The sequence below is a fragment of the Diadema antillarum genome, unplaced genomic scaffold, assembly GCF_040938485.1.
Source record: "Diadema antillarum isolate AM-2024a unplaced genomic scaffold, OU_Dant_1.0 scf00000126, whole genome shotgun sequence".
Classification (NCBI taxonomy): domain Eukaryota; kingdom Metazoa; phylum Echinodermata; class Echinoidea; order Diadematoida; family Diadematidae; genus Diadema; species Diadema antillarum.
In genome coordinates this window covers 896512-923353 of record NW_027271015.1, presented here as the reverse complement: position 1 = coordinate 923353, position 26842 = coordinate 896512, and the positions used below count along the sequence as shown (strand labels likewise).

At 38.1% G+C, this 26842-nt stretch overlaps 1 protein-coding gene across 1 annotated transcript; it reads right to left on the bottom strand.

Annotated features, from left to right (window-relative positions):
- Positions 1-522: 522 nt before the first annotated feature.
- On the bottom strand, positions 523-26351 carry LOC139720317 (intraflagellar transport protein 52 homolog). The gene is made up of 13 exons (XM_071631681.1): positions 26334-26351; positions 24317-24435; positions 23687-23774; positions 22022-22151; positions 20995-21070; positions 17666-17734; positions 11427-11553; positions 9802-9957; positions 9148-9304; positions 8321-8406; positions 5604-5712; positions 3741-3886; positions 523-1906 (listed from the first exon to the last, which is right to left on the bottom strand). Exons 1-13 carry the CDS (start codon positions 26349-26351, stop codon positions 1877-1879), a joined length of 1311 nt encoding a protein of 436 aa, XP_071487782.1. The 3' UTR covers positions 523-1876.
- Positions 26352-26842: the final 491 nt, after the last annotated feature.

Here is a 26842-nt window from a genome sequence, read left to right as displayed (position 1 = left end):
TCTCTAATGCACAGATATACATTAATTATACAGTGTTCTCCCATTACAACCACCAAGATTATTGTTACAGCAGAGTTCTAGTTATAACAAAGTCATTTCTGAATGCCATTGACAAAGAAAAACAACAGAAAATGTGTGTATTTACGATGAAATGCTTATCGCTTTCGAAAATACACAGCAGAACATTTACAGACTGAGCGTCTCTGTGTGGGGCAAACGCTTAACATTTCAGTAGGGAGGTAGGGAAGAAGTGTAGTATGTCAATCATAATGATGTGAATATCCGTTACAGACTGATATTTCTCCCTCCCCACTTCAAAGTTTGTCCCAGGTGATTAGCTGCAACTCTAGTCTGAACAACATTAAACAAGTGTGACTGTGAAGACGACTGTTCACAAATGTCAACAAACGTACGCAGGGCAGGGATCCCATCTATGAGTAGCTCTGTTTTGATGTGTTCCAGTGGTGTGTGTTTTCTTAATACTTGCCCCCATATGTTGGCCACTCCAGGGGCTGGGTGGGATAGAAGTGGGGAGTGGAGTGTGCATTGTACAAACTTTAATGCAATGACAGCAATTAATGCTGAATTCTTGAAGCAGATGAGATAATGGAGAAGGAACTAAAAAAGAAGAAGAAAAAAAAAAGCAAATCATTAAAGAGCAAAATCTCCACCTATTTTTCCATTTGTATTGCATTGAGAAGAAACAAAAAATCAAGAGATGGTAATATTGACACAAAGGGACCATAAAGATCTAAATTGTACATGATAATTTTGCAACTGTGCCAATAATTTCATGCCACACATCTACACGAGATGAAAGTTGAATCTGTGTGAAAAACTTGCACTAAGAAGTCCCTTCCACATCCTCATATGCAGATATTTTTTGTACATAATGATATGTCACTGTCTCAATGCAATCTTGTGTGAAATACAGTTCTGGTAGATCACTTCACAGAGACAGTCTGTTTCTGTTTTTTCATGGGGTCAGTCGACCACATCAACTTCATACAAACCTCCACAGTGCCCAGCAACAGTGATCTATACTTGACAATTTACTCTTCTTCTTTTTTTTCTTTTTTTTTTTCTTTTTTGGTCCTTTTCTCTCTGACCTTCAGCCTTCACATATCTACCCAGCTCAGAGATGTTAAATGTTTGGGCATTTGTATTCTCAGGAGTAAGTATTTGGAGAGCACAAAGTGAAAGCAGCCTTCTGCAGCAGCACTATTTTGGGGATATTGACGACAGTTTGAAATGTTTCCAGACTGAACTTTGTTGAATGAAAAAATTCTGTTCAAGTACAGTGGGGGAACAGTTGCTGGAAAGAAATACATCGTTATCTATTCTTCGTTATTTGTTTGTTCTCCTCCATTTTCATTACAACTACTGTAGGTCTAATACAATCTTTTGTTTTGCTTCCATTCTTTTCTCTCATCCTTTTTTGCTTTTAATTTTCTGATATACGACTGTTTTTAAAGTGACAGTTTGTCAACATACCCCCTCCTATAAAGAAAAACAAATCAAATGATGAAGAAATTAGGAATATTCCAATGGCCATGTAAACTTTGGTCAGCAGATTATGCTGATGGGGATTGTATTGGCAATTCATGCAGAAAACACAGAAAACGAAACTGTTATGTAATTATGTAGATGAGATCAACTGCCAGGAACTTTGAACAGCATGAAGAACACTACAGGATTTTCTGTGGCAAACAGCACTGAAAGAATACAAAGGGATAAAGGGGATACCAATCCTCTTTCCGTCACAGTTCTGTGACTACGTTCTGCGGTCTTTCCTCCCATCACACGCAGGATGAGCTCTTGCTTATGACAGGTGTATTGCATCTTGCTCCTTCAGAAGGGGGCGTTTGGTCCATTGTTACATCACCTCTCCATCGTCACCCTCCTCCTGTAAAATCAATGGATGTCACTCAGTGTGAAGGTAAAACACAGGTGCACATTAACCCGTTCCTTACGGGAACCTGGTGGCGTGTGTATTATGTCTATGGGGATTTCAGAATTCAGTAGGGAACGGATTAATAGGGGGACCTTGCTAAAAGAGGTAAGACATAAGAAAACCCTCTCATAACAAGGTGATTTAGCATGTTAAAACTCTACATTCTTCTGTTCTTAAATCCTAATAATGGAAAACCTGATATAACAAGGTAATTGCCATATCTGCTTGTATATCTGTTGTAGAATGTTTAAAGGAGAATTTACCCTGAACATGCATGTGGATTGAGTGAAAGAAACAATAATAGTAGAACACACTAGGGAGAGCTTGAGGAAAATCTGACAATCAGTTGAAAAGGAATGAAATGTTGAAGTTTTGGCAAAGAAAATTCAACATATTTTATTTTTCTAGCATAATGAAAGTAGAACAGCTCAACACTTGCCTCTTTCAGCAAGCAGGGGTAATAAAAAATTGTTATTACCCTTGACATATGTCAGTAACAAGTCCAGGGAATGTGTACTTTTCATATGAAATGATATTTTGTGGAATTTTCTTTATATTTTCTTTATATCATAGTTCATATGTGATGTCATGATCTGTAGTAGTCTTCTGATCCAGCAGTCTCCTCACCAAAATTTCAAAAATTCATAACTTTTGAATATTGTCCGATTTTCCTCAAACTTTTTGTAATGTGTTCTACTAATATTGCTAAATTCACTCAATCCACATGTATATTTGGGGTGAATTTCCTTTTAAACTAGGTTTTGCGGCCAGCTGAGCTGCATTTGGTCGCAGTGCAATAACAGCACTAGAAACTCTTATCACAAATAACAGGAAGAGATGAAGGAAATATGATATTATTGAAACCAACAGGATGTGCCTTTATGGGTCGGAAACTGATCTGATATGTCTGTGTGGCGTGGGCGTATGGCTATCTTCTGTTATTCTTAGTAATCAGGAATTTCCTTGAGTACTTCTACTTCCAGAGAGCATTGCACTGTGCACTTACAGAAAATGAAAGTTTCTGGTGTCATTCCACTATTTGGCCTCCCCGTTCTTGTCCCAATTTTCAACTTTCCCCTTTACAGTGAGTATATCAGTACCCTTGGCAGCAGTTATCACTTATGCTGTGAGCAACTGGCAAGAAAAGTAAAGTTAAGTATGCTCTGCTTGGATTCACAAGGAGAATCAAGTATCAATGTGGCTAGCATATTATTACCACTTCATAAGTTGGATATTGCAATTAGCAGAGTCTTTCCTCATTGCCTTTCTCAGAAATACCAGACAAAAAACACGTTTGACTTTATTCGAAAGTTGTCAAAAAAGTAGTAAGATAGCAAATGGTTAATGGGAATTTCCTTATCGTCTTTCCCCCAAAACCTGGACAAAAAAAAAAAAAATACTTGCTCCAAACGTGTGCAAGTTACAGTGTAATCAATGCGTGTTTCATAGTCGATGTGGAGGTATGTATGTTTTGTGTCTGTATGTGCACGTGTGTGTGTTTTGTGTGTCACATTACCTCTTTGGATATTTTTGTCATGATTTGTGACCCGCTGCAATAAAAGGATCCAAAAGTCGGGGGCGGTCAATTTTCTAAAAATGACACGACATTATTCCCTCACTCTTCCATTTTGATTTCATATATAACAGGACTCATAAAAGTACTCAGTTGCGGAGATATCAATGATCTTATGAGATTATGTTGAGTGATCTAAGAAATCAGCATTTTGTTGTGGCGGGTCACATTTAGTCACCTATACCACTCTCCAGTATCTTGAATGTTACTTACCTGATTTAATTTCTTGAATTCCACAACCTGTGCAAAGACATGCTCCAAGATATGCCTGGCATCACGCGAGTCAGCCGGCAGTTTTGGTGTGATGCCAAGGATGTCTCCACATTCCCGTACATAGTACTCGAGGTCATCATCCGTGCCTGCAAAGCAGCCAGAGGAGAGAAACATATCAACAGGACAATATTATGTAACATATCATCATATCAACATCCAACTTAGAAGGGATTTCGCCTCATGTCAACACACAAAATCGAATCAAAAACAGTGTGAGCAGTATCAGGAAAGAAATGGCTACAGTTTTGAATTTACATAATGTATACACCATGCATTTTTCATGAGACTATAACATCTTGCGACTTGGGATTTGTCACACAAATTATACAAGTTGTCACAGGGTCACAAACTGCCCTTTCGGGTAGCTTCTCCATGGGATAGTGGGATGACAAGATGGCAGTGTGCTGTACATGTACTTTCCCTGGTAGTCCCATTCCAGGCATGTTCTGACTTTATAAACATCACTGTAAACCCAGGAGCAAAACTTTTGGAGTTAATGCCTAGCTGTGTAAGCATTCATCTTTTTTTCCTTTGAATTAATCTATCAACCCTTTGCAGCCATTGTGACATTTTTCATTTCTTTTTTTGACAGTGCATTCTAGTCCTTCCTAAGTCAGTGAAGTATGCACCAAAGAACTCTTTCTTCACACTACATGTATAAAACTTGACATAGAGCATTCTTGCTTTACAAAATCAATGTGGCACAGTGAAGATACAAACACAATGTGTTTGTTCACATTCCTAGATAGAATTCATTGTACTCTCTTATTCAACGTTACTCATGGTAAAGACTGACAGATACAAAGAGAGCTAGTCCACATCCTGCAGAAAGATTACAGTGACAAAAATTTACCTTCACTTTCCTTTAAAATCTCAATCAAGATCACTTCACAGATTTTTTTTTTTTTTTTTTTTGCTAGAAATGTTCATGAGCTTAGAGGTTTCCAACAGATGGCAATTTATCATGACAAAATTTTCACTACCACATCAATTTTGTATCAAATTTTAACCGTAACTAGGCCGGGCTATTTGTAGGTAGATGATAGAGCCGGGGGGGGGGGGGGGATCTCGGCCGTCGACCGCGCGATCGCGACGAAAATTGGCACATGCATTGCCTATGATGAAATCTAAAGTACCATGAAGTTAATTTTTTTCAAAAATTATCATTTACACTAAATTATGCTAATCTATGCATAATGTGGCATGAAATCAGACAATTTGGTATAAATCACTAAATAAAGCTCAAAACAGGCACATTTTTTGTGTGATTATTCTCTTTAGTGTCCTTAGCAAATGTAAGAGAAAAAATTTGCGCAATCAGAAAAAATGTCCTAAGTATTTTATTGTTTTTTGAATTTCTTATGTATTTCTCTGTTTTTTCGACTTCATGTTTTTCATTGCTTTTTCGATGAAATTTGTCCGTGACATTGTTCCGAACAAGAAAATGCATTATCAAGTGATTTTAATCAATAAAACCCCAAAATAATCATGCTTTTATGAAATTTGCCTGTAAACACAGTTTGCATTGAAATTGTACACAAATTCACGTTTTTGAGCAATTTTTGGTCTGACATGCACGTGCATATTTATGCGAAACTTCAGAACCGCGCACCCGGGCATCGCAAATTTGGTGTCAAAAGATGCGGGAGACTTGAAAGAAAAAGGTCATGAAACATCGCGGCAATAGCTTCTCGCGATAGCGATACATCGCGCGAACCCTCCCCCCCCGCCCTAGATAGGGTTAAAACAAAGTCAATTCAGTGCTTTCATTGGAAATAGATGATGATTTCACAACTAGCTTACATTTGTTGGTAATCTGAGCCAGTCTGGCTTTCTCTGACGAGAAAGACTCATCAAGGTCAAACAGGTCGAGTGATGGCGGGGGCAGCTCTCTGAAGGTTGGTGGAAATACCTGCATGTCAGCATCAAAAAATAAGAAGAAGAATAAAAGAGGACAGAACATGTACTAGATAAAGAGCTTACTGTACGTATATCAATACACTAAACAAACTGAAATAACAAAATCACATCACACATATCCTTCATAAAACCTGGACAAGGTATTATTCTATGTAGGATGTAGTTCTTGGTTTTATAAATACATAGATCATTAAATCAATAAGTAGGAGATGGTACAGTTGTATCCTTCTTACTATTTCTCTTCATTCCCATTGACTCAGTTTGACATGATATGTCCATACTAGCTTCATTCACCGATTGGTATGTCCGCTGGATTGCTGTCTTCACCGACTAGCACAAAATGTATGGAAGTTGAGCCAAATAGAGATCATCTAATCTCCTTTAATCCCTACTGCATCGCCATGGCCTTCCGCTTTGTATATACAGAGTAACATTCTCTCCAATGACAGCGGGGTGGCTAACCTACAACGGATTACAAATTTAACTGAATGCTGATGAATAGACATTGCAAGTCATATCGTATGTCCCCAAAAAAATATTACAACAGGACCCTCTGCAACAAGAACTTTAAAAATGGTAAGTCAATCCAAATACAATTTCAGGGTATGTAACTATTACTTACCACCCACATACAGAAAACCCCATCTGATTTGCGTCAGTGGTCAAAGAGTATGAGGATTTTTGCTGAGCATGTCAGGAATCCCTTCCCTCCAAGTTCTGTCCATTGTGTTCACACATTAATATGCAGTTCCAAGAGCATGCAAGTGCTAAACTTTGAAGAATCAGACCCACTGCATGCAGCACAATGATCCACACTTCTGTGTGACCACTTAACCAAATTGAATGGGGTTTCCTGCAAAATGTAGGTAAGGTGTTACATTTTTAGACCCTGAAATAGCATTCATATAGTTTAACCCTATTCTAACTGGGCTATTTGAGACCAAGTTTTTACTGGGGGGGGGGGGGGGGATCTCGGCCGCCGATCGCGCGATCGCCGCAAAATTTTGCCTGTACATAGAGCCGGATGTCAACTACAAGATTGTATGGTCATACAATAAAAAAAAATTGATTTTATATTTTTTAATAAATTAATTATGCAAATTTACGCATGAAATCATATTTTCACCTATAACTCCATTAAAAAGATTGAAGGATTGCTAAATTTTTGTGTCAGAGTTCCTCAAGACACATCAAACAATTTTCTTATAAAAAATAGCGCAATCAAAATCAGTTTCTTTTGTTTTGTATTGTTTTGTTAATTTCTTATGTATTTTATTGTTTTTTCGACCTTTTGTTTTCTATTGTTTTTTTGCCAAAATTTGTTGCAGGCACTTTTCCAAGCTGATCTACATTAGAAATGATTAATTTCAATGGTTAAAAGTTGAAATAATATAATTTATATCAATTAAACAAAAAAAAAAAACAATTTGCATTGGATTTGCACACGAAATCATGAATTTGAGCTGTTTTCGGGTTGACATGCATATGCAAAACATTGCGTAACTTCAGAACGGTGTACCCGGACGTCGCAAATTTGGGTCTCAAAATATGCGGGAGACTTCAATGAAAAAAGTCGTGAAACACCGCGGCAAAATCTTTGCGCGTTGCGGAATCGTGGCGCGAAATGTTGAGGGAGGGGTGTCAATTTGACCCCCCCCCCCCCCCAGTTAGAATAGGGTTAACCCTATTCTAACTGGGGGTGGGTGACCCCCCCCCCCCTCGACGTTTCGCGCCACGATTTCGCAACGTGCAAAGATTTTGCCACGTCGTTTCACGACTTTCTTCATTGAAGTCTCCCGCACATTTTAAAACCAAATTTGCGACGTCCAGTACACGGTTCTCAAGTTACGTAATGTTTTTACATATGCATGCCAACCCCAAAAACAGCTCAAATTCATGATATCGTGTGCAAATTCCAATGCAAATTGTGTTTTTGGTTAAATTGATATAAATAAGATTATTTCAACTTTTAACCATTGAAATTAATCAATTCTAGTGTAGATAAGCCTGAAAAAGTGCCTGCAACAAATTTTGGCTAAAAAGCAATAGAAAAACAAAAGGTCAAAAAACAATAAAATACATAAGAAATTAACAAAACAATAGAAAACAAAAGAAATTGATTTTGATTGTATTATTTTTTTACATGAAAATTGTTATATGTGTCTTGAGGAATTCTGACACCAAAAATTTAGCAATCCTCCAGTCTTTTTAATGGAGTTATAGGTGAAAATATGATTTCATGCACAAATTTGCATAATTAATTTATAAAAATAGAAAAGGCAATATTTTTCTATTGTATGACCATGTAATCTTGTAGTTGACATCCAGCTCTATCTTCAGGCAAAATTTTGCGGGGATTGCGCGATCGGTGGCCGAGATCTGAAGGGGGGGTCAAATTGACACCCTCCCCCCCCCCCCCCCCCCCCCCCACAGTAAAAACTTGGTCTCAAACAGCCCAGTTAGAATAGGGTTAATCGAAAATCTGATAGTATTTTTTTTGGGGGGGGGGGGGGGGGGCAAACTGTAGTGTGTTCATAGGGCACACATCAGGTTTTTAATAACATATCAGTTAATCTTACTACAATACAAGTGTCACTTACTGCCGGCTGCAGGGGAGGCAGAGGGACCTCGAACTGGGGCTGGATAAGAGACAAAGGTTCGTGCTTCACACTCAGCCCCTCATTACGCCCTGCAACAATCAGTGGAAGGAAATACACAGTAGCATAATGCACATTAGATTAAAAACAAAGCGTGGCATGCCCTCTAAACTCCCTCTATGCAGACAAACAGAGAATTCTATTCTGTTACAGCCCGGGCATGTGTTTGGTTTAAAAAAGAAGGGAAAAACATAAACAATAACTGAAGAGAAAAATCAAAGACTTATACCTCAGAAATTTGACTGTTCAAGTACTAGCCAAATCCTATGGGCACATACATGTAGACTATAATCTCATCCATGGGGTCAATAAGAGTGTATTTACAGCAAACTTTTCTGGGTAGAAACACGCTTTTGAAACTGTGTTTTGTGGTTTGAATTTTTCTATTAACAATGGTAGGCGTGATTACAAACACAGTTTTGAAACACGGTTTTGAAACAAGGTATTGAAATTTAATAACTGTATGGAAGTGAAATTCAAAAACTGTTTTACCACAGAAACAAAATTTTGAATGTCTTAAAAACGCAACCACAATTTGACACATCGGTTTATATTATGATGTCATAGTTTAATGTATCTTGTTTGACCAACACAATTGTCAAGGGACAAGCTGCACATAGTGAGATATGCAATGGCACAATCCAAGCAAGCAGGATACACGCATGGGATAAATTCTCATAGATGCTTCTCTGTCAAACCATATTTCAAAACCGTGTTCCAAAACTGTGTTTTTCGGTACACAAAAATCTTATAAACGCAGCCCTAGGCATACCGTATGACCTTGGGGACCACCGATGTATCCATCCTGTACAGAGTACCATCAAAGAGAGAATTGAAGTCACGGGGCGTCTCCTCATTCTCCTGCAAACAAGTCCTGAGCTTGTCAGCCAGCTTAGCTGTATCGGGCAGGAAGTTGTAGTCTGAGATCTACACAGAAGGTGAGAGAGAAATGCATGAGTGAGTGTGTGTTTGTGTGTGTGTGTGTGTGTGTGTGTGTGTGTGTGTGTGTGTGTGTGCGTGTGATATAGGGAGAAAAGAAAAACCTTGTCACTTCATTTTATCTTTCTTTTCCCCACATGAAACAGTAGCTGAAAAAAAAAACGACAAAACTATTTAGATGGTGGTTTGGAGTTAGAGATTGTGCTCCTCGTTTTCAGAGCTTCTAACTTTATCTTTCTTTTCCAAGCATGCAACAATTGTGGAGAAAATCTATGAAACTATGGAGATAGATATAGTGCTCCACATTTTACATGTGCAATCAAATAGACCTCACAATAAATAGCGCTGCCGCTGTTTGAGTTGTTACAGTATTGCGACTGGGAGAAGAGCGAACAAGGGTGATAATCTACGGGTTCACAAGTTTTAAGTGATCGGCACATGAGCTCAATTCCAAAAGCTCTTTGTCCACAACAGATTCCCCTTACCTCTGGGTCCTCTGCATCTATTGCGTTGAGTGACACCTCGTCAGTGGTCAGCCATTGGACTAACACCTGCATGATCTTGCTGTTTTCCTCCTTGTCCAGGTACTGGTCAGAAAACATGTGAACAGAGCCCAAGACTGCCAGCTTCCCCTTGGTGTACTGCACAAAAAGTGGCATAAGGCATACATGTAGATTCATTACAAGGGAATGAACATAAATATACATCATGTGGGTTGAGCAAATGTAGAAAAATAGTCAAATTAGTCGAACACCTGAGAGAAATTTGAGGAAATTCAAACAATTTGTCCAAAAGTTATGGATTGTTTAGGTTTGTCCAACTGTAAAATCTCTATTGATTGATAAAAAAAAAATGTATTTGAAAACAATATCGTATTTCAACTTATAGTGACTGCTACAACAACATACTTGTATGGTGATCAAACGTTTTTCTATGTGTGTGAAATCTGTGATATTTGTAGATTTATTGAATTCCCTGCTTTATACATGCATTTAAAGCTGATATTTGCCAACATATGTATCAGAAGACCCATTTACTCAATTCATCCTCACCAACTTATCAAAGTTTCTATGACACAAAACTCAGGCACATGTAATTTCAAAGGGGACCAAGACACATAGTGCCTGTAAACATGCAATGCTTACAATGCACTGAATACAAGAAACTACCATTATCAATGTTTGTCATCCAGCCTGATAGACACATTCAATCAGATGTGATACATTCCATGTTATCAACACCACTTATGCATGCTTCTCTGATATTATGTCTTTTCACACAAAACTTCAAATGGTAATAAATACCACTGGTCTGTCGAACACTGAAGAATCATTTCCCTCTCTACTATGACCCCATCCCACCCCCCCCCCCCCACACACACACACACAAACAAAACACGCTGCAACTTGCAACTTCAGTAATATTTTATCATTTCTTGTACTTCCTTCTGCACTTTGCAGATTTCTATTGCTAGTATAATCAGTGACTTGTCGATTTAGAAATAAATTTGTGAATTCTGACAAGCCTGCCCCAAATACTCACACTTTGGGCAAATAATGCCATTGCCTGCGGCAACCACTTGGGCAGTGTGTGAAGTCTATGGAAACTTGAGAATCTTGTAGGATATGAGTTACAATGTAAGATCACATCTCTCAAAGGATATTGCTAGCTACACTTTACATGTAAAATATGCCCACTTATAATTCCAGTTTTGAAACCAAGAGCTAGAGAGATCAATGGTAATGAATTTTAATATACCACTTTGCCTTTTGTTGGGTTGATGGGGGACTGAATGAGTGTTGCACATCCTCGTGCAAAACCTTTAAAATGATAGATCCATTCACAGAAGTATGAATAATTTTACAGCAATAGAGACTATTAAAACCTGGTTGATCAAATAGTAAAGGGGCAGGAGTAAATGACTTAGGAAGATACATTGCAAAAGGGTATTAGGAAACCAAGCTGCACCATGGTGCAATAGGTTGCTGCGTTGTGCCTATAACTACAATTAACAGACTATATTTGCCGACAGTGGCAATGAAAAACATGTAGAAGCATTCACAACATCTGCAGCTCTGTGCCTGACCACTTGAAACCATGGTTTACTCACCTTTGAGGAGTGTAATGCACACACGGGTCTATTGAGAGGGAAACAGACTGTACCAGTAGACAAGATGGCGACTGCCGGCTTTGCGACATTCAGCGTGGCTCCAAACGGGTATAGGTATGTCAAGGCCCTACAAAAAGATGAGATCAGAGGAGTAATTGATGAATTAAAAGTTGGTACAGGAAGACAAAATGCATAGCTATAAATGTGTACGTTTCTATACAAGTGTTGCAAATTGACAGTTCTCAATGATTAGTGTAAAATGCTCACTTTGACAAATACAGAGTTCTTGCTGTCATGTATTGCATGAAATCTGTATGAAAACAAAAAGGAAAGCTGTAAACTGTAAAAGCTGGGGGGGGGGGGGGAGGAACTTCCACTTTTCTGTACATCTTTCTGTATTCTTCTACAATCACACCCAGTATAAAAAACATTAACATGTACGTATTCAACTTCTGTTAGCTATGAGTGAACAATCAAAGAATTTGACAGTATGGTAGATCTTGCAGCACATGATAAAGAAAAAAACTGTAATATTATCTCTCAGAACAAAGTCCCTTGAGCAGAAGTCAGTGGGCATGTACATGGTAATTGAAAAAAAAAAAACTAAAATCTGCCTTGTCATGTCTGCACTTCAAAGAGCAACTCAACTTTTATTGCCATATTAGTTTGTCCACTGTCAAAGGACTGACGCAACGGACAATGGGAGACCATCAATGTGGTGTAAACTTGTAATTCAACTTGTGGTACATTTGCATATTTGTTGCCAGGTAAACTGTGGCTGTATATAAACTGGAAAACACTTGCAATCCTCATGTAAGCCATAAAATTGTACACGGGGGGAACAAAATGTTTCTCATATAATCCACTACAAGGCTGCATCACTTTAATAGCAACTTCCAAAGTGAACATAACATTATCACAGACTGATGATGAAGTGCGAGAGATTTATCATCATGTCGTACAAATTTTTGGCTGTTTCTTTTGTTTTCTTTCGGAGAAGCAAAGCTGGCACAACGCAGTCAGGGAATGAAAACTAGATTATGGATGATGATGATACTAAAGGGATATTGGAGAAGTTGTTTCACTTACAGCAAAGCACTGGGAAAACTTTGAAGAAAATACCAAGAGTGCAAGGTTTAGAGTAAAACATCAGGAGAGTATGAACAGATTTCGCTGTCTAGTGCATAAGAAATAGATTTGCCATACAGCTATTCAGCTTTCTATTTTGTTCTCTCTTCATTTTCTGTTTTTAATCACAGGGTAAAGGCATATGCAACATGCCATTCAGGAAAACTGTTGCTGGTAACTGGCAGGACTGCAAAATAGCGCATTTTGCTGAGAGACAGCTCGAGAACGTTTGTTCTCACCACATGGATGTCTACACCAATATGGGCACAGCTAAATGCAAAATGAAATGGTGACTATTTATTGGACAGAAATGACTCAGCATGAATGGGTGTGGTTACATGAAGACTTACGAATCTTTTGAAAGTGTGGCAGGGAGATACTGTACACCCAGAACTTATGGCACTTGAGAGAAACTAAAAGTGTGATAAAGGCAGCAGGATGTAGCAAACTTTTTCAAACACTGATCAAACGTATCACGCTTTGTACATTAAGCAGCTTTGCATCAAAATATTGTTACAGAAGCACAATTTCATTAAAAAACAAACAAAAAGTGATAATTTTGAGGGTTATTTCCTCTGTTTTGCTGGAAAGGAGGCAAAACTACAAAAGCACATCTCCCAGTTATCAATATAGTCATAATGAAAGACAAGACATGTTCAACTTCTAGCAAGAAAAACAAAATAAATAATGAATCAGATATCAGAAAAAAAAATAAAAAGAAGGATGAGTATTCCACCTGTGCAACAGCAGAAACGTAAAGACTGAAAGCTGAAATGTTGATTTGTACATACATGTAGGTGTGCCCGTTTGTTCCAAATAAAAACTTTGATTTCATTAATCATTTGTTTGTCAATCACAAACTTTACACTAATATTAAGGGTAAGCTGGTGGTTAAGGAGTGAAAAGGGGGGAATGAGGGAAGAAAAAGTGGAAAGGGGTTGGATGAGGGGGTAATAGTAGTGTACAGTCATACAGGCAAAGCAATTTGTATGACCAACAAGTCGGTCAGGGACTTCATCTGCTCTACAAATGATTTGGTTGCACATCACTATCTGATCTTAAATCAGCAGTTTCTAAGACATCCAAAAGAGCCAGGTTATTTACTCTGACTTGCACTTGCTATATAAAAGTGCATCTCCCTTGGTTTTTAAGAGAGAACTAATAACCTGCATTGCTTTGGTACTCAGTTGCCAAGAATTAAACATCACATGGTCATGATACATGTACATTTTGCCAATAATGTATAATCTTCAATAAGCTGTTGTTTTTTTTTTTAATTTTTCAATGTATTACCATAATCTATCAAAAAAGAAATAACCCAGACAGGTGTCTCTTATTGTAGCACATTAGAGTGTCTGTCCATATGTAGCAGCTGCCCTACAGAAATGTTCCTTATTACAATGATAAATATCAAAGCTCATAATCATCATTAAGACTATCATTCTAATATTTAATAATAATATTATTATACATAGAATAGTAGCATCTTCATTATCAATATTATATAATCACTCAAAACACTTCCCCTATAAGGTGTCTCATAGAAGACACACGGCAGCTATGACAACTTGATCCAAGGTTAAGCTGCCTGAGGTTTTTATACAATGACATGCTAATGACACTGATCTCCAGTGTAGAGGGAAATGCATTTCAAGGAACAAGGAAGTGCTCTCCAAGACAAAATCTCCTTCTCTGTACCGTGTGACTGTCTGTACTTGTTACAAACTTCTCCTTCCGCCTTGCTATCGTCAGAGTCGAAAGTACCCAAAATTGCTGATTTGAATTGGCAAAAGCAATGTTCAGTGCGCATTGTAGCATGGCTTGGCATGTGATGGGATAGGCTTTAGACAAGGCTCAAAGCTGTATAGTGATGCATTTTTAGATGCTGAGGTTTAAGGCTTAGCTTTGCTTTTAAAGACTTGAGTGTAATATGGAAAAGCAGCAGGCAACATCAGTATCACCAAACTCATTTTTTTTTTAATTAATTATATACTACGATGATACAGCATGATACAGCATGTAAGCAAGTCAGCGTCAGACAAAATAAATCTATTTGTCACATTCTTTCAAACAATAGAAAATTAAATGAAACCCCCCCCCAAAAAAAAAAAAGAAAAAAGAAAAAAAAAAGACACCCTCATAGTTCAACTGACTAGAAAGAAATCCGAAATAATGAATATTTGACAGTAACTCCTGTGATATGTTCTTTGTATGTATACCAGTAATACAGGTTTTGGTCTCAAGTTTAAAGATTTGGTTTTCCTCACATAGTAAAACTTTGCATGGGTTTGTAAATGAGTATGCTGACTTCAAGTGCAAAGCCCTGTTTATTCATAACTTTTGTGTTTGTCATTCATAGTCTAGGCATGGTGTAATCAAATTCATTTGATTGTCTGTGTGTTTTGTTCATATGTTTATTCGTTATTTCATAACTCACTCTGCATGGGGAGCTAAGGAGTCATCTGATCGAGTACTGAGCCAGCATAGGGAAAAATTCAAAGACACACGTCGTATACAAACAATGTTATGAACATCAGATTTGGGGTTAATGTTGGCACAGAGCGTGAGACAAATTCTACACAATTAGACTGGCGACAAGTTGAGAGTGGCTCAGGCATTTTATATATCACTCAAGCAGCAGCCATCCACTACTGGTCAGAAGCGACCACCCGAAGTTGGCTCAAAAGATATTTTTTAAAAAAGAGAATCAGGAACAAACGTTTACAGTTACAGGAAGTTGCACCGTCCCATGTTAGATGATTCCACACAAATTCATATGCTGTACCAAAAAGCTGAAAAACCATTCATACCACTAGCATAGAATGTAAGCAATGCATATCATAGAGATTGATCAAAGTAAAATAGAAACCTCATCTTAAGATGTATTTGTTCAATGTTTTCTACTTCACAACTCTGTCTTCTTGTTCTCACTTCCCCAGCACTTAGAAATATGATATCAAGCACTTTATGTTACATATTATTACTACTGTATGATTATTATGATTATGATGAGGATGATTATTCTTATTCTTATTCTCATTATCATTATTATTAATCATTATTATTATCATTCTTCTTCTTCTTATCATTATTATTATTATTATTATTATAATTATTATTATTATTATTATTATTATTATTATCATTATCATCATCATCATCATCATCACCATCATCACCATCATCATCATCATTATTATGATCATTATTATTATTATCATTATTATGCTATTAAACGGTTATACAAACTGTAACTACTGCTGGAATTGAGTTCAGGGTTCTTCCAAAGTTACCTCATGTATGTTCTAAGATACATCCCTATCCATGAACTTCAAATCCTGACAATGGTTGCATGTAATTAGTCAATCAAGGAGACTCAAAATTACCTAGGATTTCATATTATCAATCATGAGAATACAACACAAACTTTGCTCATGTACAGTAGCATTTCCTATAGTATTAGTAGTGCATACCTGCAGATCATCATGCATAGTATTTTGGTTTGTTTGATGTATTATTTCCCACGACCATTGTACTTCATGAGATAGGATAGGTTTGTCAGTTTGAACAGGGTTCTACAGCCTGCACTTTTCTCAAAGTCAGTGACCAGCTTGTGTGTATGAGGCCTACGTATAGTGCTGTCACGATAATATTCTGCCAGATAAAAGGTAGTGTTATGCCATGGCTCACAAATCTAACCAGCTTTTAATGGCACATCACCATGATAGATGCCTCACAATGTCTTTTAGAAATTCTATCCATGTTATTGCTCAATAGAGCAATTCTGCCAGCAAGCATGCAAAAGAAGGGCTAAACGATCATTGCTAAGTACATCTTGAAACTAATACTAAGAGTAAGGTCTGTCCAGGCCTTGGCTCTTATTACAACATGTAGCATTGGGTTGAAAATCACGATGCATGCATGCCTTTAATGGCTATATGCGTGCTGGTGGACAATCACTGTTGCTCAGCATAAACTGATTAATATGTCGATGAAGGGCAATTATTGTGAATCAGTTGTGACTAAAACAACTTATGCTGTGTTTACAGCATGTTCCCAGCCACCATAGCAGCTCCGTTTGCCCAAAATGCAATGCACTGTGGGTACATGAAACATTCTGTTTTCCCCTCTTTGTATTCTTGTCTTGTTCGTTCCAGATCTCATTCCAGTCAGCTAGACTATGAAATATTGTCCGTCTTGGTCCCATATGGACCACCTCCAAGTTTTGTTGCAGTCTATTACGTGCCATCGTGTTCTGTTGCGTTCACCTCGTTTTATTATGGCGTACAACATTTCTCATTAGCATCGGGACTGCCGTGGCAAATTTTATGGCAGTTTAAAAATCTGACACGGCATCCACAGCAATCACAGCCTGTCATGTTCGTCTGTCCCGTCTCACCATGTTGTCTCACGTCCATCCCGTTTTGTCCATAGTGGCCCGAAATGTGACTACTGTGGCCACCCGGAACATGGTGTAAATGCAGCATTAACGCAAGAATTCATTAATTTGAATAATTCCTTCTCCCTCTTCTTACAAGTATGAAGATACAGGTTATTTTTTTCTTCATGTTCCTCCTCCTCATTATCATAATTATTAATTTCTTGTTCTTGCTCTCCTTCCTCTTTTTTTTCCCCTCATCTTATCTTACCCCTATGGTCACATCTTTGCTGTCTGCACCAGCCACACCATTATTGCCATGACAACAAGATTATCATAATGACAAGACTTTTTTTTTTCAAATGTACAGTATCAAGAGCATAGTAACAAAGACAACGACAATGATAATCATTTAAATTATCATCATCATCCTATTCAGATAAGAGAAACTAAAGATAAAAATCAATTACTAATACCTTTGTTAGTACTGATATCAGTAATGCAGCAAACTGCCGAGAGTAATTGTATTACTATTGCAATCAGTGTCATTTCTCTAAGTTATGTGTAATATCATCACCATATTCACACAATAACAGTACTTCATATAATATCAAATTAGCTCATTTCATAACATCCATTCATTTAACTATTTCACTTCATCAACGTGTTCATATGATATCTATTCTATGTAGGTAGCAAAAATGAGTTCTGTGTCTTCACAGAATCGACTCACTGGGTATCATTCTGGGCATCCTCGTCCCCTGCTCCAGGCACAGCCTTTCCCGCCGCGTGACTGATAGACCTAAAATATCAAAAGCAGACACACGTGTGTTTTCAGATGCAGTGGAGCAATTGTCCCATTACAATGATAGCAACTGATTTGTGACAGAAAAACAGGGAAGGAGGAAAAACAAAAAGTAATTCAAGAGTAATCCATATTTAGTGTTCAGATTAGGAACAGACAGGTGTCATGTGTTGTAGATTCTGGGTGCGTTTACCTAACATTTTCTATTACCTGGTATGCATAATCACGATCTCCAATGATCTCGTTTGAGGCATTTTGGGGTTACGTAATAGATAATACACAACCATCCGTCTGTAGCTGTCTTTTTCCCACTATCTCTCATAAGAAAATACAAAACAAGCAAAAATAAAAAAACAAAAAACAGCAACAACAAAACATTTTCAGGCAGTCTGGTACATGAGAAATAGCATCATTTTATCTGTTTACTTGTTGGTCTTTTTCTTTAAACTGGTCAGTCTCTCAGAAAACCTGGTACAGATTGTATACCCAGCCCAACCATAGCTTGAATGGTACACTCCATGGATAGAAAGGATTGTGCACATCACAGTTTGAGTTTAGCTTCAGAATGTGTGCAGGGAATGAAGAGGAGGAAGTGCTAGGAAAGTACAAATGACCGGAACTTAGGACAGACAAGGTCCATATTGGACTATTTTTTTTTCTTTTTTTTTTTCTTTTTTTGGTTGCTGTCATTTTCTCTCTTCCCCATCCCCCTTTTTTTTGTACTGCGGATTAAAACTGTGTGACTTCTTAAAGGACAAGTCCACCTTCATATGTGACACTGCACCTCAAAACAAACAAAAAGTCGCCAGACATGAATTTTTAGTTAAGACCATATTCTGAAAGAGCAGACTTTAAGCTTTAAAATGATGTATAACTCAAATCAAACGGACTCTCCTAACCTATCTAAATATTGGAAAGAAAGCACAAACTCAGGAAATGTGTGAACTGAGAAAAGAGGCTCTAAAGTACAGTGTCTATTCAAGCGCTTAATCTTTACCAAACCGTGCTGGCTGTGCGATGAATGGGACAAAAAACAGGAAGTAAACCACCAGAGTAACAACAATGAAGGGATTATCAGATTAAAGTGAAATTAAGCATGCCTTATTAACACATTCTGTCCATAATGAATGCCAACTTTCAAAGCAGTAGCACTATCCTTTCAAAAGTTATTTGAGTTGAAAGTGAAGAGTGAGAACAAGGTTTTTCAGAAATGAAAAAGGGATTCTAAAGACACACCTAATCACACTATTCTACCAAAAATGTTCGAGATAAACTGCTGAAAAACGCACTTTCCTGCCCGTTTTATGATACCACATTTTAGCATAATGCAAAAGAAGACCCGCTCTTTCAGAAAATATGAAAAAGTCAAGCTCGGCTAGGTTGACCCATTTCACTTATTTTCAGTCCTCACGCAAAATCAGTGTGTGCGACTTTTTGTTCGTTTTCAGGTGCACGGTCACATATACATGTAAGGATTGAGAGAATGCAGCAATATTAGTAGAACACATCAGTGAAAGTTTGAGGAAAATTGGACAATCCGTTCAAAATTTGCGAATATTTTAAGTATCTGCGCAGTCACTGCCGGAAGAGAAGACTACTACAGTGTACGATGTCACATGCGTACAACTATATAAGGAAAATAAAAAGAGAATTTCACAAAACTTTACTTTTGGAATAAAGTGCACATTTCTTCGACTTGCTACTGACGTATGTTAAGGGTAATATTATTCCCCCTGCCTTCTGAAAGAGAGAAGTCGAGTGTTCTTTTGTTATGCAAGAAAAATGGAAATATGTTGGATTTGCTTTATTTTTTCTTTATATCGTTGTACTCATGTGACATCATAAGCTATAGTAGTCTTTTCATCCAGCCTTGACTGAGCAGAAACTTAAAAAATTCATAACTTTTGAACGGATTGTCCGATTTTGCTGAAACTCTCACTGATGTGTTCTACTAATATTGCTGCATTCACTCAACCCACATGTCTATGAAGGTGAACTTGTCCTTTAACATCTTATTGGCAACTGCAGCACATAAAACAACTACACTTTACAGGCCTCAAATTCCGTCAAATTTGAGTGGAGGCAACCTTTTTTTGAGGGGGGGGGGGGGGAGTACAAATCCACTCATAAGGGCACAAGGGAGTAATAGAATATTATGGCTGTGAACGGTTTGATTTTGAAAGGGGCATTCCGCCCAGAAGAAGGGGCGTGGCAGCAAATTGCCGATGGGCGATGGGTATTTTGAGCGCTACTACAACAAGTGTCTCTGAGAGATGCAAACCCTGTGGACACCCAAGATTTGAAATGGAACCCTTTCTAAGGCCTCTCTCATGTGACAGATGCAAAGAGAGAGAGAGAGAGAGAGGGGGGGGGGGGAACGGAGAGAGAAGAAAGAGCAGAGAGAGAGAGAGTGAATGGAATATGTGTCAAAATGAATTTGACCAAGGAGGTTCAAGAGAATGGAGTCACAACTGTCTTATATTCCTTTGCTAGATGTTCGATGCCGCCTCTCAAAAATATTTGAAGCATGTGCCAAACAGGATCTGCCACGCAGATCTAGAAGACAATTGACTTGTGTCTCATTGCATAATCACCAGCCACTTTCTAAGGAAGATAATGGTATGTCTTTGTGATGGGAATTACTTTTCGCTATCTCTTCTTATACAAGGTAGGTGGTACAGGCACGAGCATGTGCGAATAGAAATTGAGCAAAAAATGCTGAAATAAAGATGAAAATTACTCGACTGGGCATACCCGGGCACTAATCTGATATATCTATCAATAAAAAATTATATTTGAAGATTATTCAAGGTCAGTTTTATTTGTCGGAATTAAGCGGAAAAGTGATAAAACCGGCTTTCCAGGATGGTACAGTTTTAAACATTTTCACATGATACAGCTCTGATTTACACTTTTGCACAAATTTCTGCACGGGATTGATTTTTATTTTTCACATGCTTTATCATTACGTGAAATTTCATTTCATTTAATAAATAAATAAGCAAAATATGGCCAATATTATATTAACGTTCAAAATGAATCTTCAGATTGTTCAGCAAGACGGCAGCTTCGAACATCGATCATCAAAGGCACAATGCCCCTGTGAAATTCTTTTGTACATCAATAGAAATCTGACAACTGTTTGAATAATTACAGCCAGTTGGAACTCCAACTCTTAAACCTCCTTGATTTGACCGAGGCTTGATTATCACTGGTCTTACTTGACAGGTGCCTGGCTACATACAAATACATTTTACCTGTTTAGGATTCCATTCGACACCAGTGCCTCCTTGGGATGGAAATATTTGAAGTATGAAGTACGGACCACACAGTCTATTGAGGCAGAGCAATGTCACAGGGATAAAAGGAAAATATTTACACACACAATAACTCAAACAGAATTTAGGCAACAAATCTTTCAATTACAACTGATGGACAAATCGCCAAAATTTGAATCTGAATTTCTAATTCCAATCCACAACTACAGGAAAAAGTGAACATCATATTACTGATAAGCACCGTGAACATTACAGATATTCTACTAACTGGGAAAATACCACTTCAGTACAAACTTTTGATAGTGAAGTCTGTTCATTCAAAGAATTGCTTCGATGTAACATGATTTTGATGCACAGGATTAAAGAGCACCTTCATTTTCAATACCAATATGGAAGTAGCTTTCGGGAGCAAGGACCTAATGCCTGGGTAGTCTGAGACAATGTGGAAAAGACATTTTTTGATCACCAAGCTGAATTTTAAAAGAACCTGAGAAGGTTCAACAACAACCATTGCCGTCGACTTCTGATGCAACCTTCACACACTGCGCTTCAGAGAGTCGAATTGTTCAATGGAAACTAGCTCTTCTACACTGCATTTCAATTTATGTTAATTCCTTACTTCACTCTTTGCAAATTATGTATTAAGCCTACAGATGTGGTATATAGTACAGTGGACTCCCGTTAAAACGAAGTCTGTGGGACCAGCAGTTTTCTTTTGTTATATCAAAATTTCGTTATAACCGAACAAATAAACAATAAATAATACATAGTGTGGATAACGTTGCGTCCTGAATTTTTACTTCGTTGTAACTGGAATATTGTTATAGCCTTGTTCATTATAACGGGAGTGCACTGTAGTCACATTTTGAGTTTGCCCTAATGTGTCATGAGGGAGAAGAAAACTGGCAATATTTTGTGGTCTTGCTGCATTGAGGCGGTCATTTAAAATAAAGATTCGAAAACATGACTTGACCAGATGAATACCATCTCCACTTGGAGAACTCACCGTTGTTGACCATGATGCCGAATTCCTCGAGAAGGAAGTTGATGTTGGTGTCAAACTTGGTCTCTCCTCCCTCTCCCATCATCACCAGAACGCTGCCTCCGCCCTCCATGTACTTCTTGATCACTTCAAACTTGGAGAGGTGGAGGGTAATGATATTTCAAAAATACAATCTTTCGAATACATCATGTGAAAATGATGTGCATGTCCAGAGACCAATATTGTGCACAATAAACTTACCTTAAGTGATGCAGACACCATATTAGACTTTAGTAACATAATGCTACCAACAGCCCTTACAAACTAATGGGGAAAATACATTTATCAACTACAACAAAAAGTACAAATTGGAGTAAAACACAATATACTGTAAACGAAAAGGGGAATATGCAACTTTGGAAATCTTTGAAAATCAAGGATGTCAAATACAAAGGGATAAAAAGTGGATATGTATGCAAACTGACATAGCAAGGTGGTACTTGCTTATCAAATGCACCTTCACCCTTCTTGCATTCTGTTTTTCAATTGGCATGCATGCAGGAGTGCAGCAATGTCAACGATGTACGTAGAGACAATCTAATCCTTAGGGCTGATTCCTACTGTGTCCCCTGAAGAAATACTGTCAAACACGATATTTTCGCGGCACGAAATTTTCGCGAATTGGAGCTGACAGCCTTTTTCGCGGCATGAAATTTTCATGAATTGCCTCTATAAACATTCAATGCATATAGTGTAGACAAGAACTTTCACGTGCATTTTAATTTCGCGAATCTTGGCTCTCGGGAAATTCGCGAAACTAAAATGCACACGAACATTCCTCGCTTTACAGTATTGCTACACCTGAGTGAGCTTGCTAATCTACCACTAGGTGAACTTTGGCTGGATTTATTCTGAAAGCTGATGAAAAACGTTGCACAAGTTATGGTATTTTCAAACTGCCTGGGTACTGTAAAGATCTTTTTTAAGGTTTTTTTTTTTTTAATAGTTTTTTTCTTTTCCTTACAGTCTGTGTCTAGTTCATGTCACTATCACATACACTGTACATCAATTAAAAACAGGAATCATAGATACGTAGGGTACAGGTTTATGGCATACTGTAGGTTTCTTTTACCGTACACACAGATAGTGATGTGAAAGTTTTAGTGCAATAAAAAAACAATAAAAATAAACAATGTTTATTGGCCTGGTACTGATAGCATACTTTGGCTGCGTTTATCATCTTTCCCCTGTTTAAACGGCTTTCAAAAGCCGTTTCCAAAGCCCTTTAGAAACGGCTTCCAAAATAGTTGCGTTTATCAACTCTTCGCGAACACGATTACTGGCCTGTCACTGCACAGCTGCATTGCGCAATTCGATCTGAGGAGAAGAGGTCATATAAGGCGTGCATGGTTCGTAACTGCAGTACAAAGCCTTTTCAAAACAGCTTTGCGTTTATCTCACTTCAAAAGGCTTCTAGAAACAGGTTTCTGGAAACCTGTTTAGGAAACCTGTTTCGGAAAGCACAAATTTGCAGCTTTCGAAAAGGCTTTCCGAAAAGGCTTTCAAAACAGCTTTGCGTTCATCATCTCGTAAAAATTCCCTGAAAGCCGTTTGGAAAACCTGTTTCTGCCGAGGAAAAGAGTTGATAAACACACCCATAGTCAGACAAACTTTTGCTTATTCTCTTACCTCGGGAGCTGTAAATTTATCTCTGGGTCCAGCAATGACAAAGATTTTTGCACTGGCCAGCTTCTCCTCTGTGATTTCATCTTTGTTGCTGCAAAATTTGACAAAACATGATGATAAGGAATTCAATGTAATCATAGTTAATATTTTCAAAGTACCAGAATATACAAATGATGCTCAGATCTGAGTGCATTAGTACATACAGGTATTGTGTGTGTACATGTAAGGTAACTATGGAACGTTTAACCCACAAGGCGAAGCTGAGTGGGTTTAGGCTATATTCCATAGTCATTGCATTTACTAAATTCCTTCTAATGCACAAAGAGACGAATGCATAATTTGTTTTATAGGATGGAGACAAATTTTGCGCAAAATTAATTGTTTTAATCATATTTCTGACAATTTGCACGGCTTTCTTTACGGCTTGCCATAGATGAAACGGCTTGACACTAGACAGGACTTGAGAGGGTGTGTGATGGGGGGGGGGGGGGCGGGGGAGGAGGGGCAACAAAAGGATCAAACAGAAATTAGAAAGGAGACTGGGACGACGGTAGGGGACTGCATGTAAATATGAAATGGGAGCATGTAGTACTTCTAGATGATATAATGGCAGCCATACAAATCGTCACGTACCTGACAATTTTCCAGCTGGACCTGAGCTTCTTGTTGAGATGTTTGAAACCATTTTGTGTTGTGAAGATCTCCCTCTTGGACACATCAAAGACAATCTGCGTCCGCTGGCTCGCATCGGACTGTATAAACATGAGATCATTCAATGCAATTCACAGCTTGAGGACTGAGAGAAAGAGAGAGAGATAGCACTACACACAAGAAACGGCCTTCCGCCAGTGACAACACGTCATAATGGCATCAAGCATCATTGTTCATGACTGAATAGGAAGGATTATAATTTACAATGTATGTCAACATGGAGTTTGTTAGGCACATGTATTTTGCCAGGCACTATCGTTTACAGTCTGCCCATAAAATATCTTCATAAACAGGGCTGCCTACTAACCTATGGTACTGGTCCACACATTCCAAACCTTAAATTTACTGGTCCTTTATTTTTTTTTCAACTGGCCTCGACAATGTAATTGTTGTTGTTTTAAAGGGACTGTACAGTACTGGTTGAGGTGGGGATTCATGTTTTGAACATTCCTAAGTGAGATAATGAGAAAGCTCTTATGAAATATGAAAGAGCATGTAATTTTAAGAAAGATTCAACGTTTATTTGATGAAAATTGGTTTTCAAATGGCTGAGATATCCAAAAAAGTGATAATAATAAGAGGCGACAGGTCACGCCTTTTATTAGGATCTCTTTGTTTCACCTTGTTTTTGGATATCTCAGCCATTTCAAAACCGATTTTCATCAACTTTCAACCCCTTAGAACTGCATGCTCTTTGACATCTCATAGAGTGGTTTCTGAATATCTCGCAAAACGTTAAAAGCTAAATCCTCACCTCAACCAGAACTGCACACACCCTTTAACTGTCATGTCAGACCAGTAAATCTAGCAATCCCTGAAAAGTTGCTGGTCTGACAGCGAGTTTTACTGGTCTGGGACCGTCAGACCAGTGCCAGGGCAGTGTGCAGCGCTGTATTTTATCTCGTGTGTAGACCTACTTTATAGAAACACCTCTTTTCATCAATTTGAACACATTTCTTTGTGTCTGTTTATTAATTAACTAAACCAGCAGACATTAGGATCTACTTTAATAATTCTAATTGTTGGAGAACACCCCGGCCCCAATCTTTGATACAAAAAATTGTAAGCATTGCCCATTCCGCAATACATGTACCGTAGTTATGGGTAAACTCGGCATAGCGGGTGAACTCGGCCCCCAGCGCGTGCATTAATATAGATAGTTGTAACGTGCGCGCTGGGGGCCGAGTTTACCCGCTATGCCAAGTTTACCCATAACTACGGTAATTGTGACCCCCGGATCCCTTCCTAATTACAGCTGTATGTATATGGAGGAGAGCGATAACGTTTAAAAAAAAATAAATAAATGAATAAAAGACTTCTCCAGACAGATGGACGTTTCTGTCTAACGTTAATAGAATTACGATTCTCTGTAAAATAATGGACCCAAAACAGCCATTTGGGTTGACCAACAAACGACGTTAGAACTTAAATATTTTTTAGGTTTGTCTTACCTACACTGGAGAGAAATTTCTCCTCTACCTCCTGTCAAAATTTGAAGCCTTAAAACAAAAACAAAATCGAGATAAAAAGCAGTTTTTCTGAACCATATTTTCACTGTGATTTCCATTGATGCTAACCTGTTGTGTTAGTTGCTACTGCACACTCTAACATTACTGTTAAGTGTAATACAGCAGCGCAGCTGCACGTATAGCAGGCAGGTTATCGCAATTAGCAGATTAGTTCAGCCAGCGCCAGCCGCTATCCCATTGATGGCTATGCAATCATTGCGTTGCGGCGAGGTGGACCGTTGTTAACAACGCTTATACTTGGTTACCGACTTTGACGAGAATGATTTTCTACTGTACGGTAAAAATGGGTCTCACAAATGATTTTTCCAATCATTCTGACATATGAACCACTCCTCTTCTTATAAATATGAGACTCGTGACACAACTGTAAGCACAAAGCGTATAATGATCAGGGTTATTGTCGATCTTACCTGGGATGCAGGAGCCATCTTTCTTGGGAGGCGAAAGAATGTGCGATGTGTGTGTGCATCAATTATTGGACAGATATCTGTCGGTAGCTGGCGCTCTTTCCCTCGACGCTGTGGCCATCGCGCCATCAGTCGATCACCGATGGCAAAGGCATCAACAACTCGGCGGCTGGCAGCTAGCGAGTGATTGTATATGTACGTATAGTAATGTCAATTGTATCATTCTTTGCCCATTCATTCTGGAAGTACACTGTAGTAAATATTGGATGACAGCCTGTGTTAATCATTGGATTACGAGTATATCGCTTTAAAGGGATTGTTTAGTTTTAGTTGAGACCTCACTTCAGATTTCTAACATTTTTGGTGAGATGATGTGTTCAGAGAAACCACTTATGAAATGTGAAAGATCAATAATTCTAAGAGTAATTCAGCATGATTATGGATGAAAATTGCTTTTGAAATGACTGAGATATATTATATCCAAAACAGAGCAATCCTAATAAAAGGTGAGA